General features: G+C 37.8%; 1 protein-coding gene across 1 annotated transcript in view; it reads right to left on the reverse strand.

Moving 5' to 3' along the window:
- Positions 1-3,741: 3,741 nt before the first annotated feature.
- The window catches only part of ADAMTS20 (ADAM metallopeptidase with thrombospondin type 1 motif 20), a 111,304-nt gene continuing 97,112 nt past the window's right edge, over positions 3,742-17,933 (reverse strand). The window contains exons 30-39 of the mRNA XM_068933787.1: positions 15,726-15,899; positions 11,537-11,707; positions 10,314-10,514; positions 10,050-10,179; positions 9,798-9,892; positions 9,601-9,695; positions 9,059-9,192; positions 7,735-7,826; positions 6,167-6,271; positions 3,742-5,490 (exon numbers count right to left, since the gene is read on the reverse strand). Of these exons, the coding sequence (XP_068789888.1) occupies positions 5,401-5,490; positions 6,167-6,271; positions 7,735-7,826; positions 9,059-9,192; positions 9,601-9,695; positions 9,798-9,892; positions 10,050-10,179; positions 10,314-10,514; positions 11,537-11,707; positions 15,726-15,899 (1,287 nt within the window). The 3' untranslated portion in view covers positions 3,742-5,400. The remainder of the gene's footprint in view (positions 5,491-6,166; positions 6,272-7,734; positions 7,827-9,058; positions 9,193-9,600; positions 9,696-9,797; positions 9,893-10,049; positions 10,180-10,313; positions 10,515-11,536; positions 11,708-15,725; positions 15,900-17,933) is intronic.

Below are 17,933 nucleotides of genomic sequence, written 5' to 3' on the forward strand. Positions count from 1 at the left end.
GGAGATGGTGTTACTCTTCTGGCAAGAACAGTAATAAACTTAAGATAGAAAACAGTAATAGTAATTGAAGGGCAAGAGACTTCTCTTAGATAAATACCTTGTAAATCCTGATGAAAGGAGCTGGTGGCATCTTTCTTAGACTTTTCTGAGTTGGAGACCTGTTTCTGAGCTGGAGATGTTTTTACAACAAGCCTTTTCTGCAGGACATTTTAAATACAAAGCATTAAAAGGAAGCCTTCTGCCCCTTTGTTTTACAAGCATAAACTTCAGTTTGTGTTCTGTGCCATCATATTTTTAATTATTCCAGCTTCACAAGTTCACAATTAATGAACAATTGCCAGAGACAACTGAAATGCAAACAAGGATTTCATCCCACCAGGCATAAATATATGCTGCTTCTATGAATCACTGCAGGCTTTTGCATATGGAAAATTCATGAACTCTCTTTGAATATCCCTTGCTTCTTTAAATCAGACTGTAAAATAAAACCATAGACCGATTTCAAAAAAAGTCTTTCAGTATTCATAAATGCAGGATTTTTCTTTCCAAAACAAAATAGTAATGGCATACAGGACAGAAATAGCTTATTTTACTTCAGCTACTCTATGGAATCTTAGAACTTCCATTTATGGTGTGGTTCTCCTTATTGCATGCTTTGTTTAATTATACAAATGTGATTTGAAAAACATATGCAGACAAGAAAATTTTGTTGCAGGAACAGAGATAAAACACACACACAGATTAAAGAAGGAAGCATTTGTTTATTAAGAAGGAAAAGGTTCTGGATGGCAGCACAGAGTCAGACATGAGAGAGATGAATGTATGCACAGCTGTTCATGTTTAAAGACAGAATATAGACATAAATACAATTAGATCTTTGCTCTGCTCTGCTGCTACAGTATTTTTATACAGTCAATTCAAAGGAATATCTGTCATAACTGAACATAAGGAAAAATTTATCAGAAACAGAGCACAGATTGCTTTCTCTAAAGCCAGGATAAACAAAGCCAAGAAAAGCTTCTCAAGCTAAGGAATTGCAAAATAAACTTAACTGTGTAAAAGAAAACCACCTTCTGTGGATGAGACGATTAAATGTCAGATACAACTCCAAGTCAGATAGCTTGTTCTTCTGTTTGAATAAAAGGCAGAAGGTAATTTTCCCCTGCTATTATCAGAGTTACTGCTCTGTCTGAAGCAAAGCCGGTATTGCTAGGAAATAATGCACTTTAAAGGCAATAGCTTGCTTTTCCCATGATCTGTTCAGCCTATTTCCAAAGGAAACCAGAGGGAGAGACTGATAAGGCTCCCCTCAAAATTGCCTCTTTAATACGTAGATACAACAATGAGACCATCCTGAAAAATCATAAGAGCTCAGCAAAAGATGGCCAAGTAATACAGAAGCGCAAAGCAGGCCTTACAAGAGGGAGATCATGAGTTAGCCCATAAGATATGAATTCTTTCCTGGGGTTGCCACTGTGTAGCCTTGTGGACATTAGTATTAGTTCTGCCAAGCTGACCCCCAGTACTACTTCGACCTGCTTTAAGCGAGTAAGATATTACACAATTATTCAATACGTAAGAAAGTATAAAGGCATTTAAGTGTAGCCTTTGACATTTCATGGCTCAAGTACCATATCTACAAAGTGGAAATATGTAAGTATATTATATCATGAAAGTTAATTTCTGGAAAAGAGTCTGGTGGGGTTTTCTGGAGTGCAATTGGAAAGTGTTTTAATTTATAAATAAAGCCACCATGGATTTACTGCCAAAATGGTTTACAATGAAATCTCTATTGCAATGTTTATGTCTTATGCTCACTTTTACACTTATTTCCCATTTAAAAGTTCAGTTATCTCACTTTATATTATGCTAAACTTATTCAAGGTTATAGGAATTTAAAAAAAACAAACATTTTCCCCATATTTTCAAGTACATCTTGGATATTACAGCCTTTCTATTAGATTAAAAAAAAGATCATTCATCAAGAACATGCATCAACACCTGTAGACTTGGAAATTACATGATTATTACAACTATTCCATGAAATGTAGGACAGGCTCATTGTACAGCACACCTCTAAGGGTGCTGGATCAAACGCCTCGGTGCATTCTGCCTCTCAGTATAGGGCGAGTGGCACAAAAAAGCAGGAAAGACCAATCCAGTATGAATCCAGCTAGGATGAAGTCTTGTTAGCGGACGCAGGGCCAGGGTTTCCAGCTCCTCTGCTGCCTGACCTATACCACCCTAGGGCAGTGCAGGTAGAAGAAGGACTGCCATCACTTGTCACAGGTGCTAGGCAGTACACCGTCCCCTTTGATAGCACATTGACTGACATTTTGTTGGATGAAACTGAAAGACAAGGTCTTTTAAATCTAGTCCATCTTTGGGCATTCATCACTCAGATGAGCACTAAATATGCGTGTTTGTGCACACATACAAAACAAGCAAGTGCGGTTGTGTCACAATATTTGATGCCATTGTTGATGGATGGGACTGAATATGTTCTAGAACACATCTACAGAAAAGTATTCTTAAAATTGTTTTTAACTGTTATTATTCCTTAAGTAGTTTATTCTGTATGGAACAGTGATCGTTCAGCTTTTCCCCTCCTAAACATCAACCAAAGCTCAAGAACTGTTTGACTGTCTTATTAGCAATGTGCACCTTGGCACACATAGAGGGCCACGAGATGGAGCTCTCAGCACTTTCAAGAAGGTCCCTGCTACCCTGGCAAATGTCTTGGCTGCTGAGCGTGATGTAAATCTGCAGCAGTGTCAATTAAAGGAAATGAAAACATAATACTATAAGTACAATCCATGATTCTCATTTTATTACATGAACCTTCCAACATGTCAGCATTATCAAGGCTCCAAATTCATCAGACCCAATCATCAGCTGTATGTTTTCTTTAAATTGCCCTTGAGACGAAGAGTTAGTGATTTTAAATAGTGACTGATTAAGCCCTGTTTCTCAATAAAATTAGACTCCTAACATAAGGAATTCATAAAATGCCAGAACATACAACTACACCCTCCTTAAACTACGGCTGAAACACCAAAGCAAGGAAAAAAGAAAGAAAAGGATGCAAAAAATGCAACCCAAGCTGTTTTATGCAGAAGTTGAACTCAGCCCACAGGGTCTACTTCAACTATATAACATGATTTTTATTCAAAAATCTGGGTAATCAATTACCCAGTAAAAAAATGCTATGTTGAATTTTAGGTTAAAAGTCACTTAGTTTACTAGTGGATTTACAGAGTTATTCTGTAGCTGAAGAGCTGAATACTCCCTCATCAGTATTTCAGAGCCAACATGAAAATGATTTTCCTGTAGGCACAGGTGGATTGCATTTCACCTTCTGACAAAGCAGCTGTTGAGGAACCATGCCGTAAATGAATTGAACTGAGTTTAACAAAGGGAGGAGGAAGAACTAACCTAGATTATTTCAGTGAAAGATTTACACGGTAACTCCCAAGAAATGTATAGGTGAGATATGTGGTGAAAGCTGGAAAGAGCACACAGACATAAGAGTTTGCATCTCTTAGGCAGGAATTGCTTCCGGGGAAAATATCCATAGGACTATAACCTGGTTGTGTGGCAGTTATTTCAGCATAAATCTATATATATTATGATGATGGGATATTAACAATATAGTTATTCTGTGGATAAACAAGTTGCCATGTTTTTGCAACATTTTACACTGTAAGCCTTTGACATGAAAAGACGCAAAACTACTCAAGTACCACTCACACAAGCATATTTATTATATAAATATTTTATAAATTACAGTATTTTCATTATATTTGTAAACATTTCTAGGAAAATAATGTTTTATATTCGTATTAATGTTTACAACTAATATAAGGCACATAGTGCAAAAATACATTTCTGATGCAGAGATCACAAAATAATTACCTACATGGGTTATCTAAAAAGCAGCTGCTTACACTTATACGGTACAGTATTGTTTTTAATTAATATGTATTGCTAAATCATGGCTAACTCTTTGTGGGTAAAAAGAGGAAATAGCTGCCATTTGACCTACCAATTTTACTGGTGTTTGGTGTATAGAATGCATACTGTCAGAAAAAGTATGTATAATTATCTGGTACATAATATATGTTATTAAGCAGGTAGAAAATTTCATTTTGAATACCTGAGAGTTGGCCCTGAACACATTGTCTTTATACTGCATATACTGCTACAGTTCTGGACTGTAAAGTAATACAAAATAACAAATCAAACAGCTAGGTCATTTTAAAAAATGTGTAACTTTCATATATTTACTTTTCTGGAAAAAAAAAATTAACTAGCAGATGCTAGAACTGTATTTACAACTATTCAAAAATTAAACTGAGTCAAAAATGGACAAGAAACATAATGGTAGGCTAATGATGCCTCTACCCAGCATTTTCACTAAGGATACTGGAAACTTGGATTATAAAAGGGAGGCAAGCCGCAGACTTTACTAATATGCCATTGGCCAATATGAAGGAATAAGATGTATATGGAAAGAGTTTAAGTAAATATATATTCATACAATCACATACAAGATGGCATGGTAAACTGAATACACTGCTTTTACAGTATGCTTGGGTGAGAGGCAGAGATTTAAAATTAAATTTCCAAGCAATTTGTTTCCGTATTTTCTTTCTTTTCTTTCTTTCTTACCCATAATAAAACTAAGCCTAGATTTTTAACATCTGCTACAGAGACCACAGAGTTTGACCATACGTTTCAGTACTACTGGTAGTATTTGAGCACCACAAAGAGAATAACGAAAGGGGCGGGGTTAAAAAATGACAGAGAAATGCACAAATCTATAGAAACTATCTCGGGAGAAAGTATATTAGTTGCATATTTTTCTGCCGTAACTTACTGATAGAACATAATTCCTGACAGGTTTCACAAAACTGGAACCATTTGAAAATGTCAGCTGTTTTCTCTATATAGCAATAACCTTCTTTCCTTTCTACATTTTAGTGTAGTTGATCAAGGAAAACAGTGCAGTATGAATTTTACTGAACACTGCATAAAGAATTGCACTAATTAGTTGCAGGTAAAGTTTAAATAATTATGATACAGTTTAAGGCGTTATCCACAGTAGTAACCTCAGTGCAATTTACTTGCTCATATACACTGTACATTGAACGAACGCCTCTCCGTTAAAATCTGAAGGTTTAGGAACTTGTTCATAATAGATACACACCCCTGAATATACCACAAATACATAACACACCCCTGAATAAACACTGAAGTAAACAGAAAGGAATTCTTAGTAGTGAGCATTACAGTAATGAGCATTACAGAGATAAAAGAATTAAAATATATGTATACAGCACCTATAATTCGCACCTAAAAGATAGATTTCGTGCTTCGATGTTCTTACCACATAAGTTCTCACTGTATTTGAAGCTTGAGACCAATAACTGTGTTGGGAATACATTTCCCACAAAATCCTCCACACTTCCCATATATTTTAGTACCATCCTGGAAATCAGACAAAGAGAACAATCAACCAAAAGAAGCGACTGAAGTCACAGTTGCACAAAGAGCTCCCAGAGGTTTGCACACAACAGACCTTTTGACAAATCACACCTACAAATACCAAATCAAGAGATAGCATTGAATTAACTAAACGTGCACAGAGATCCTTTATCATTATCCATTGTATACCTTCATTCCTTGCTTACTGTCCAGTGTGTTTTTAAACTGTGCAAGTTAACTGTTCTTGTTCAACTAGTCTTTTGGCTTCCCAAACAAGTCAAGTTGGAGGCAAGTATTCTGCAAGCATCCTCTACAGTAGGTATCTTTAATAAAGTGGCATCTTTCATTAAGTATTTTTAAGTATTATTAACTATCTTCTGCATCTTTAATAAGCCTGATTAATATGACAATAGCCCCTTAAAACCAGTAAGAGAAGGCTAGGTAGGTAGTATCGATCTGCATAAGTTTCTGGGTAGTATGATTAAACATGCTATGAGACCTTTAACAGTAATTATCAGGCCTAGCTCTCATATTCCATCTGAAAGAAGACTTAGATGGGTCAGGGACCTTAAGGACTATTTTGAGTCCGAAATAACTTTCCCCAGACAGTCATTACTAGCATCTCTGGAGGTATAATATTCCAAGCCATAACAGCAGGTAAACAAAAACGTTTACTCACGTGGGATTTGTGTATGTCAGCAGTTGCATAGTTGCCCTGAGCAATCCACCTAACTGTACTGGATAATCTCAGACCTGTACCAGCCAAATTAATGCTGAACTGTCCCTAACAAAACAAAAACAAAAGACAAAATAGCTAATAAACAGAGCTAATAAACTGAGTTTAAAACTCTAAAACACTTCATATCGGCACATCTGCACATACTACTTAGGGTATATCTAGATATTAACCAAAGGTGAGTATTTAAACTGGGTTAGTTAGTCTGTATTACATCCTTTTTGAGACACTCAGCATATATAGACGCATGAACAAGTTATTCTGCAGTAAGTAGTATCTGGGATCAATTGATCTGCAGAATCTGTTTGCCTTGTCTGAATACAGGATGAACGTCAGGTAATTCAAATGAGTTTAGCCTCCTTTCTACATATTTAATTTTAATTTACACAAAGTACAGACATGCTACACCTGCAAGGAGGAGACTGGTTTTCTTTAAAGATATGTTTTTTAAAGTTTCTGAACTTTTGGGAGATAACCTTGTTAGGACCTACTGCTATCTGGAAATTACAGACAAATCACTTTTTAGCTGTCTAATTCTCAAATTTTTGCAACTACACTCTCCACACACCACCTTTTTATCATTTCCCATTTCTTTCTCAGTATACCTGTTAACATAATGGAACATGAAAGTAAGTGGAAGTTAAAACAAATAAATTTATTGCTAAATGGAATACTTTGCAAAACAAAACATTCAAAACATTTTATTTATTCTAAAATCTTTGCTTATGCATTCTTTGAAAATTAGCTTTAAAACAGAGTCAGTTCATATGAGAATAAGAAACATCAAAAGCAGCAAACTTCACTACCTTAGAAAACAAACTAGGATACAGAAAAATGATTAAATTACATTCACACAGGAGCTCAATATGTTGGAAAGTAAGGACTCGCTCCAGAAAGAGATTTAGGCACCTAACTGCCAGTTTAGGCAGCACTATAATCTTCAAAACCCCTGCCATTTAATTCATTAAAAGCCTAAATTTATTTATTCATTCTTAGCTAAAATAGCCTAAATCCTGAGACCAAAGATAAAATATCCATTACCTACTGTAGCTACTGTATTTTATTGTCTAATATCATCATAATGAGATGCCTTTTTATATATATAAAGCAATAAGAAGAGAAAATTTGGTAGGATCATAGCACAGAAAAGTCATTGGAGGAGAAAAAAGACTGAGAAGGAATTTAGGGAGACAACGGGTACTTCACCTCGAGGTATGAATTTAAGGGGGAGGGAGATCTGTGATTCTGTGAGAGCAATAATGAAATCAGTAGAAATCAGATGGATATATATACATGGAACCTAGGGGGAAAGTGTGGGGTAAACAATTTGTGGGAGAAATAGAAAAAAAAAAGAGATAGTAGAACAGGAGAAAAAGGAGTAAGAAAGAATTAAAGTACTACACTGATGAGATGGAATAGGATACTGTTTTAGAACCTTACAGCTCTCAACTAGTCATACAGATTTTTTTCTCTTAAGGGCACACTTTGAGGGGATAAGAAATCATAAATACCTGGGGACATCTGGCAGCACTATAGCAATCTCCAGCTGTAGCAAATGGAACTGCTCTCCCAAGCACAGTCTGAGCAAAAAGAAAATCTGTGGCTAGGAAATAGAAAATTATTCAACACTGAAACTGCCGCTTTAGAAGTTCAGGTGAAAACAGGGTGAAAAAGCATGAATACGTAATTTTGACAAACTGTGATTTAGGTAGTTCATTTTGATTAATAATAACAATAGTTAAGGTGGATCTCCAGATGTCAAAGATGGGGAAGCAGCCTAGACACTTCCCCAGTCATTACTACATGCTGAAAAAGCTATCCATGGATTTTCTAATGCCCTCCTTTAATATTTACAAACTTGTATACTGACACAGGGGAATATAATCAGAATAATTTGATAACTTTTGATATCCTTCTTTCTCTCTGTCTGTGGGATCTATTAAGTGTATTTTCTATGTTTTGTTAATTTATTGAGAATACACAGTCTCTGTATAAGAAATGCCCTGAGTCACCTTTGTGAACAAGAGCTCCAAAGTCTGAAATTATTACCTGGTGCAAAGAGTACCCTGCCCATAGAATATCTAGTGCATACTAATAAGAACAAGGTGAACTAGAACAAAGCTAGGTGCTGCTCCTGATAGTGGCATTCTTACACTTCCTGAGTTAATTACCCTGTTGAGACACAGATACCATACTCATGGATGTCTTTTTAAGCACCTAAAAGTTATTTACAAAAAATATCAGAGACTTCATCTTCAAAGTCAGTCCAACCTACATGCCTGATTTCTTTTCTGAGCTACGATGGGGATAGGAGGAGGACTAATGTGCGCTTGGACATAGCTCTAATATGAGCTGGATGTCGGTCAGCCTGCTACCTTCAGATAGGGGCCTGAAAGTGCTGCAAGATCCCCTGTCCTTTTTGTATGTCCTCCAAGGACTAAGAAGTTACTTTACTAGATAGCATATGACAACTTTCCCAAGAAGAATATGCCAGGGACTAAAAAGGTCTTTAATCTAGCAGGAAATGGCATAATGGGAAGAAATTCCTAAAAACCTGAAGCCAGTTATACAATTCATACTTTGAATAAAATATCAATCTGTAAGATTAACAACTTGATCACCTGTGACAAATTAACAAGGGAAGTGGTTAAAAAATTAGGCTAAAGAAATTAGGAATTCAAGAAGAGTTGAACTGAATTGAAAACAGAAGAATTTTGTTTGCCTCTAACTAGCATAATTGGATCCATACATGGGTTGAAATGACAATTTGGCAGTCGTGACCATTTTAAATTTCAATACACCGCTCACATTGGCTAGAACTGCTAAAACGCTTACTTCTGATTTGCATGGAGGCTACATCAAATCTTATTTTGCTAAAAATAGTGAAGCCAGCTGCAAGGTAGTCATTTCGACAGGCACAGTCTTGCCGTCTGCTTCCATTGAAAGGACATTCATACGGATTCTGTAACCTAGAGAATGGCAAAGATTTAGTTCTCCTTTTGACATTTTTCCATAATATAGTATCGTAGTGAAAAATAATTACACTGTACTGTGCTGCACTAAGAATATTATACAACAGTTACTGAACAAGAAGTTCAGCTATTAATCTTGGTTCTGTTGAAACGTTAACGTGGATTGGAACCATTTCTACTGAAGTGAAGACACAAAACGCATATAATCAGTTAGCGCAGTTAACACGCTCCAGCCTGGAAGTATCCACATTTCTGCAGGTATGCTCATATGCCTAAACATTTAAAACAGTAAATCAAGAAAAAATATTTCTACGCATCTGTTCTCTGCAAAGGTAAATGTTATCCTATTCTTTTATTTTGGAAGAAATAAATGCACTTCATAAAATTGCAAAACCACTTTTGTACCTCAATCCATATACTTCAGAAAAGTTGTCTGCTTCACCTTTTACCAATGTCAAATATTCTTTGGGATTCTCTAAGTGCATGCCTGAACAATAAATCTGCAAGAGAAAATACAACTCTTTAGCAAAATGTTTTTTTAACAAGTTTATTTTATAATTATTTTTATTTATAAAAATATGTGCTATACATATTAAAAGTACCTTTATCATCCTTCCTTTAATGTTAAGTAAGTATTCACCATCCTTTCTAATCCCTTTTTTAGTCTGGACATCTTTGCAGGTGGTGAGAATTTCACCTTCAAAACGAATGATTAAATCATATCAATATTTCATGAATAGAAATTAATTTTAAGAGTTACTTCTGCATAATTGTGCTCCAGATACACTTAGAGCTTTTACATAAATAACCTGGGAAAACATTTAGTTCAGCTGTAAATTACAGCTGTCACTTACATTCCTCTGCATGACAGATCTTTCTGGCAGCTGGTTTTAAACGTGGCAGGCACAAGTCACTGGATAAGCCATTTTCAGTCATACATTCTACTATTCTTTCCTTTACCCCCGCTCCACAAGCCACTGAGCACTAGATATGGATAGCAATCCAAAGTTAGTTTAGAAAGTAACACATAATTAACATAGGTATGTCAGCAAATTAGTCTTGGCATGCATTTATGTTTGAGGCAGCAATCAAAAATCAGCTTGCACATCTGTACTCACCTTAGTCCACTTCCCCACTTTCCAAGTAGCTCCTCGTGAACATCCTTTGATATTACATTTATAAATGTATGGGGAGGGCATTACTGGGCACTCTCGATATGCTACAGTTCGTAGGCCATAGGCATGTTTATTTTGAATAGAATAGATTCCAACACAGTATGTGATCCTCTGCTGGTAATCAAACCCACAGCTGTTTGAACACTAAAATAAAATCCCCAAGCAAAGACATTATTTCTGTGAAACTAAACCTTACTTCAGCACTGTAATTACAGAGAAGTCAGCCCTGATCTTCCTTTCCGCAAAAGCCTGTAATCTGACATGTGCCATCTCGGGGCTGGTTAATCAGCACGCAGAAGCGAAGGTCTACAATCATTATGAACACGAGGAGACAGAAGGTCCCATGCAGCCCTACTCTCACAGCTCAGAGAGGTTCCACAGCACTTCCCTCTCCATTACGGTACACACACAAACATACACAGACACACACACACGCACATGTATGTAGTGCAGGTGTGTGAGAGAAACAAAGGTTCGCTGATCCAACACTGTACTGAAATCCTGGAAAATATTTCTCTTTACTTCACTGAGATCAGACTGCAAGAGAGTTTCCCTGGGAATTAGCAAAGGAACTCTGTGGTAATGGCAGCTGTCCTCTAGCTGGTATTCACAGGTCCCAGATGGGCTACCAGAGGATGGCCAGTATAAAATGGCAAAAGTGGCTAAAGCATATTGGCAGCTGCAATAAAGGGAGACCAAGTGAAGGGAGAGAAAAGGAAACTTGTCACTCTGATCTTCCTGTTAGTATGTAATGCTTTCACCATTTTACTTATGGTGACTCACCCTTAATCATAACTCATAGCAAACAGGTCCTAGCACTGCCTTTTCCTGTCCATGTTCCCACTACCACTCATTTTAGCATCATTTAGCATCCCTCAGGATAGCACAGCCTTCTCTAAAAGCAAATACAGTTTCTTAATAACAACTTGGTTTCCCATAATGCTTTATAGCTGCCAAGAACTAGGGAACATGGACACAAAAGACTGATAACAGAGTCACTACAATAAATCATGGCTGATTGGAAGCTGCAATGTGGAGAAAGTTTGGGCACCCACGTTCAGATGAAAAGGTACATTTTTTGCTTCCCACACAAACATTGTACAGCAATATAATACTCTCAAGTGTAAACTTATATAAAAGATGTGTGATCAATATAATTACTTTACCTGTGACAATTCTCCTGTAAGTACAACATATTTAGAGGGAGCAATCCTGCAATTTTTGGTTGCTGGAGGCTTTATGGCAGGATCACAGAATTTTTCATCCACTTGGATCTGGTTTTCATCTACGCACTTAACTTTCCGGTGTACTTCCTTTCTTCTGTGTGATGTTGAGCACTGCATATGATAAAAACAATCACAATTTTGTACTTAAACTAATCATTTACAGAACAAAGTTATTTGCCAATTGCCACATGCCGGTAAAACCCAGACAGCAATGACTTTTACGACGTCTGTTATCTGGGTTGGACTGAATCAAAATCCTTTACATTGTTCTCCAAGATCAGGTACCTGCAAAAAGCCGAAAGAAACAGTGTATAACGACATGATAACACGTGAACTGAGATGGAGGAGAAATTGAAAATGTCAGGCCAAGATGATAGGCTGAGTGAAAAAGCTCTTCTGTATGAAAAGGAAAGAGGGAAAAAGGATTTCAGTGAAATGTGAGAGGAATAACTTGTTCTTGAAAACAAAACAGAAGATTTTTGGATGCCTGGAGGCATCCACATGAAATTACACTGATAAAACAAAAGAAAACAAAACTGCCTATCAGTAAAAAAACAGTGGCAGCTCTGGGCAGCTGTATTTGTTGAGCCTGTGCCTCTGCCCTGACTCTCTTCACACCTTCCCCCTCCATGGCAGCCATATGAGGTGGAATATGATCAACAGTTCTGTCAGCATAGAATGAGAATCCTAGTGTTACCAGAATTCACAAAAATGAGAGTACGTGTTAAATAATACATGTTAACAACACACCTCCAACTGTGGAGGTTTGAACCAGTCTGTTCGACCTTGCTGTGATAGAGAAGACTCAAATACTCAAACTACAGCCTCAGCAGATGTAATTACCAATGCTACCATCTAGCATTAACCTGTTAACTCCAGCCACAGGCATGAACTTAACTACGTTTCAATTTGGACCCAACAAAGTCGGTTAGGAGACTCATCAAGGTTTGGTATGCAGGTCAGACGTTGTTACTATGGATCTTAAAGCAGCAATTTGAAATAAGGAAAACAGATACTGTATGGTAAAATAGATTTGCCAGAGGAAATCTCTAAATTTATGCTATTGGATCTTGAAAATCTCCAAAGATGCAGACTACATAACCTCCCTGGGCAACCTGTTCCACTGTCAGAACTGTTCTCATGGAGAAGTTGTTTTTGTTATATCCAGTTTGAAGTTCTCTCGCTTCACCTTACGCCTGTTGCCTCTTAGCTTCCCACTACGCGCCACTGGGGAGAGCCTGGCTCCATCCTCTTGATAACTTCCTTGTAGATACTGGAACGCTGCAACCAGATCTCTCCAAAACCGCCCATTTTCCAGGCTGAACGAGACCGGTTCCCTCAGTCTCTCCTCACAGGGCAAGTGCTCCAGCCCTCGACCACCTTCGTGGCCCTCTGCTGAACTCGTTCCAGCTTATCGGTGTCTTTCTTGCATTCGGGGGCCCAAAACTGGACACAATAGCTAGATGTGGTCTAACAAGTGCTGAGAAAGAGGGAATAATCACATCCTGTGCTCTCCTGGCTGTGCCCCTGCTAATGCAGCCCAGGACACTGTGGGCCTTCCTACCTGCCAGGGCACACTGCTGGCCGACGCTCAGCTCGCTGCTCACTGGGTCCTTCAGAGCCTTTTCCAAAGATGTGCTCCCCAGCCCTCCGTCCCCAGGTAGTGCTGCTGCAGGGGGCTCTTCCTTCCCAGGGGCAGCACTGTGCTTTTCTCTTGGTTGAATTTCATAAGGTTCCCCTGTTGGCCCATTCCTCCGGCCTGTCTAGGTTCCCCTGGATGGCAGCCCTGCCATTCAGCATGTTAACTGGTCTCCCCAGTCTGGTATCACCTGCAGACTTGCTGAGCAAGCACTCTGAATAGTGTTCTGTGAGTGCCTGAACTGAGCTCCAAGGAACTGCTCTACAAATTTCTGACTAAGTGCACTACTGAAAGAAGCTGCAGAACGTATCTGGGCTTACAAATCTCAGGCGACCCGAAAGCTCCAAACAAGGATGAGGCAGAGGTAAACCATCTTTCAGATGAAAAGCTTTAACCTGTTATTCTCTTCACATGAGCAAGAAACTAACAGGTGAAACAGTGACATCATGCTACTGATGTGGAAGAACAAAAGTCATATTACATCTGAGCCATTACATGCCACCACTCTCTGCAGTGAGTTTTCTGAGGAAAAAAAAAAACAGATAAAAATCATCTGCATTAGGCAGAACTCAGGTCCTAAGACCTGAAGGAGAAATTTCAGTATAAGCCTCAAGATTTGGGCACTAAGCTTATAACCCACCCTCCAGTCATGTGGTCCGAAATTGTTGCCTACTTTCTTGAAAAGGTGAGGCAATGAACAGGCTGTCAGGGAATCAGAGAGAGCAATGAAAATGAATCAGAGAGAGAACTTACCTACCCATTTTGAATCAGGGTAAGATCCATGAGAGAATGACGTTCAGCAATGGAAGTCATACATACATTAGTCCTTTAAGAAATCTAGTCACTCAGAGAATTAAAAAGTTGTGTAGTTTTAGCAGGGGATGGAGCATTGATAGAGTTGACAGATGCAACTTATACAAACATCCGATCTTTTAATGACATGGAGTAGCTCAGAATATTAGAGACATAAGGAATAATCCAATCATTTGGAAATAGGGATAGGCAGAAGAACACGTTTGATTATGCTCTATATGTCATTCCTGCAGCAATTCTTCTATATGGTATGAGAACACATATTTGGTATGAAATTGCTGGCTGCTGATATCAGCCAGGCTTCCAGCCTTCTGTAAGCCATAGGGATGCCAGACCTGGAAATTGTTCTGATATGCTGTGACTGGTGAGGTAAGGAAATGACACACAAAGAATCAGAGCAGAGACAGCTGGGCAAACTATTCTGATATTGAGTTCATCCTGCACCAGGAGTGGAATACAGATGGATAAACTCTTGAAGAACCACTATTAATGCTAGATGTACAGGGCGTACAGATGTACAATGTGAATCTGGTGAGAGAAGGGAATTGAACAAAGGCATTTCAAGAAAAAAGCAACAAACGTGGAAGAAGTTATGAACTAGCCAGAAGATATAGTGAAACACAATGCATTTGTAGTGTGGAGCTCTGAATACCCATACAAATGTTTAATGGGTAAGGAAAATTCACCCTTATTCTCTGAAAATGTTTATTTCTGGCTAAAAGTACATTCTGAGCCACTTCCACTATAAATCCTGCATTAAACAAGTTCCCATGAAAAGGTAACTCTTGGAAGAAGCTTATATATAGTCAGCTTTCTCTCTTTATGTGATTTAACAGAGGGAAATATGCCAGAGTCATGTGAATATTATCTAGGCTTTTGTAGAACATCAGCAAGTGATTTACGTATTACCAGCACTCACTTCTACAACATAAATATTGTACCTCTTGGAGTTTGGGGTTATCATATGCAAATTTCCAGGGGTTACATTTATCTAGAAAATTTTAAAATGTAGGTAGATGCCACAGCTGTACAAACTGGATTTTTATTTAGTGCTACAAAAAGGGAGAGGCTCTTCTGCACACCATTTCAGGTGTTACCTACAATTTTTGGTTCTCTCTCTCTTTTTCTCTCTGTATGTGTGTATATGTTTATATATAAACATAAGATTTCTTAAAGATGATATGTTTTATTTCGCCTCTTATCTTTTCCGGTAAATCTTCACATACAGACATTCTTGGAAGAACTGTTTTCCAAAGATTTTATGTCTGTGTTTTTTTACTGAATTTTCCAGCTGATATTTCATCTATATTTCTATTTTTTAAATGTGATTTTTGCATGATATTTTATCATGAGGTCTTATCAAACATTTTATACCATTTATAAACAACGCTGTATTAGAATTACACAGTTCTGTCAATAGGGACCTGCTCATAGCTTCACTAAAACTTTTGTCTACAATGGTAGACAAGTAAGTTCAGTAATAGGGAGAAAACGCACCCCTCAGAATTTTGGGTCAGTTTCTTTTAGTTTTGCAAGCTTGACCTTCAAAATATCCAGTATGTTCACTTGTTTGTCTGCAATCTAAAAGCTATCAGAAATGCATTCAAAGTTGAAAAAATAAGAAAACTCATTACGTCACACATTGTTACCTCATACAAGTTGAAAGGCCTTACTTACATCTTCCCATTCATCCGTCAACCACCTGTACTGCACACAGGCAGGCAGCCAACAGTGCCTTTTGCTAGGGGGCCGAGTATCATGATTACACATTGCTTCGTTCACTTGACCCAGACCCTTCAGCTGACAGTAGATGTCCCTTTGTTGAATCCCCACACCACAGGATACTGAACACTAGAATTGAGCAAAATTAGTTATGTCAGTGTGAAATGAGACGGTCAATGTGGAACGGTTTCCATATTTACATGATCTTAGAATACTATTTAAAATAGTTCACATACATACTTCACAGTCCCTAACATAGTAGTCTTACAGCATATCTGAATCAATTTATGATGAAAACGTAAAACTATCATTAAAAGCAAACCTTTAAGAAATATGGAAGATGCATCCAAAGTGCTCAGATTGATCTATCTGCTTATCTTAATTCACAGTAGGGACGCTCACTATATGCATATCCAAAGCAAAAGTGTAAGTTTTTGCAAGATCAAACAACTGAAAAATTAAAGTTTACATCATACCTTTGTTAAATTAAAGCATAACAGGCTGTTATGTTGTTTTAAAAAGCAAATATTAAAAGGAAAGAAAGATATCTCGGTATTTCCGGCTACAAAAATCTCACAAAAGGTGCAGCATGTTGAACTGTGGTGAGCTTAAAGAGTTTCAAATGCTTCCTTGTTATAATGGTTGTTATAAAGCTTGTTATAATGGTAAGATTTGCTCAGATGAGAGTAGAGAGCCCACTGCTATCCCAGTAAGAAGCAAGATTAGGTCCTAAAGCCTACCAGAAGACTCAGCCTAATCATAAAGTAGATGTGGCTCTGTCAAGCGTGGCAAAAATGCAGAGAGAGCTGATAAATGGCATTCTACGTTTCATCACCACTAATTTTGTAACTGAGCTTGCATCATGTACTCCTGTGATATGCAAGGCTTACATGTTTTGTCTCTAAAAGGTCAGAGTCTGGGTCTTTTGGAGACATAACACTGGATGACATCTGTTTCTGTACCTTTATGTGTATTTTAACACTCGTTATAGCTTAGGAATGGTCTTTAATGCTTGGGGCATTAGTCACTGTTTTTTCTTCTTGATTTTCAATCTGAGTATAATATCCAATTTCTCTGGTGTTTGTCTGAACTTAGATGTACCAGTCTCCTCAGGACAGGAGGTGAATCACTTCAGTTTCTCAAAGAGTTGGAGTTGGAGGGGGAATCTTGAGAAGTGGGGATCTTGAGACTTGTGGCAGATGAGAAAGAAAGGCACTGATTCTGTTCTGTACAAGGTAAAACAAATGATTGTGGCCCCTGTGAGCAGTGCTAGGCCACCACAGAATAGGGAGGGTTTAATACCAAAGCACCAATAGTCCTTACTTCATGAAGCAAAGTGGAGATGTTAAAATCCTAACAGAGTTGGATAAAGTACTTCTTTTTAAAGGCTTCCTATATTAAGGGAGTAATATAGTACGGTAATCACAGGCATGTGATTATTGAATTAAAACACCAGAAATGCCAGTAGTTAGCTGGATATCACTCAGTAGGAGTGTCAGTGGAAATTAGAGGGAGTTAAGGCTGGGGGAGGCTGACCCTCCATATTCATGCCTAGAGGAGAAAGACATGAGACCACATTGTTTCGAGTGTCAAGGTCAAAGGTACGATTGTTGGCATGTGTCCCAAGAGTAGACTCCAGCCTGGAACAAAAGTTAAATTACTTTTATTAGCGGAATATCGTCTGGGTCTCTGACTTAGCCTGGCCAATTGGTGAATTTGAACATCTGTACCAGAGATGGCCATAGAAATTCTTATTGACAAAGAAGTAGAGGCAAGTTAAGATGGTTCTTGACGTAATATGTCAGACTGAACCATCTTAGTGCATTTATATCACAGCCATAGTACCAATTCTCTCTCATATTCCCTCCTTTGTACGCACAGAACCATGCACTATTATTCTTTAGTGCAGCTTTATCTTATGAGGATTTCAAGGCTTGAGCAACCACTAAATGATATGAAACAGTTCTTCCACTCTCCCTGTATCAGTGTTTCCTTTTTAGATACTCAGTCCTCCCAAATTACAGTATCTGGCAAAGATACCTTTTGAAGAAACAGAACAAATGTTCTTACACAGTTTGAATGGGAAAGGCTCAATGCCAGATGCTAGGGTGAGAATATGTTTTCCAGATACAGTTGTAACTTAACCAACAACTTTCTAAGGGT

This window comes from Struthio camelus, chromosome 1 (assembly GCF_040807025.1).
Source record: "Struthio camelus isolate bStrCam1 chromosome 1, bStrCam1.hap1, whole genome shotgun sequence".
Lineage (NCBI taxonomy): Eukaryota > Metazoa > Chordata > Aves > Struthioniformes > Struthionidae > Struthio > Struthio camelus.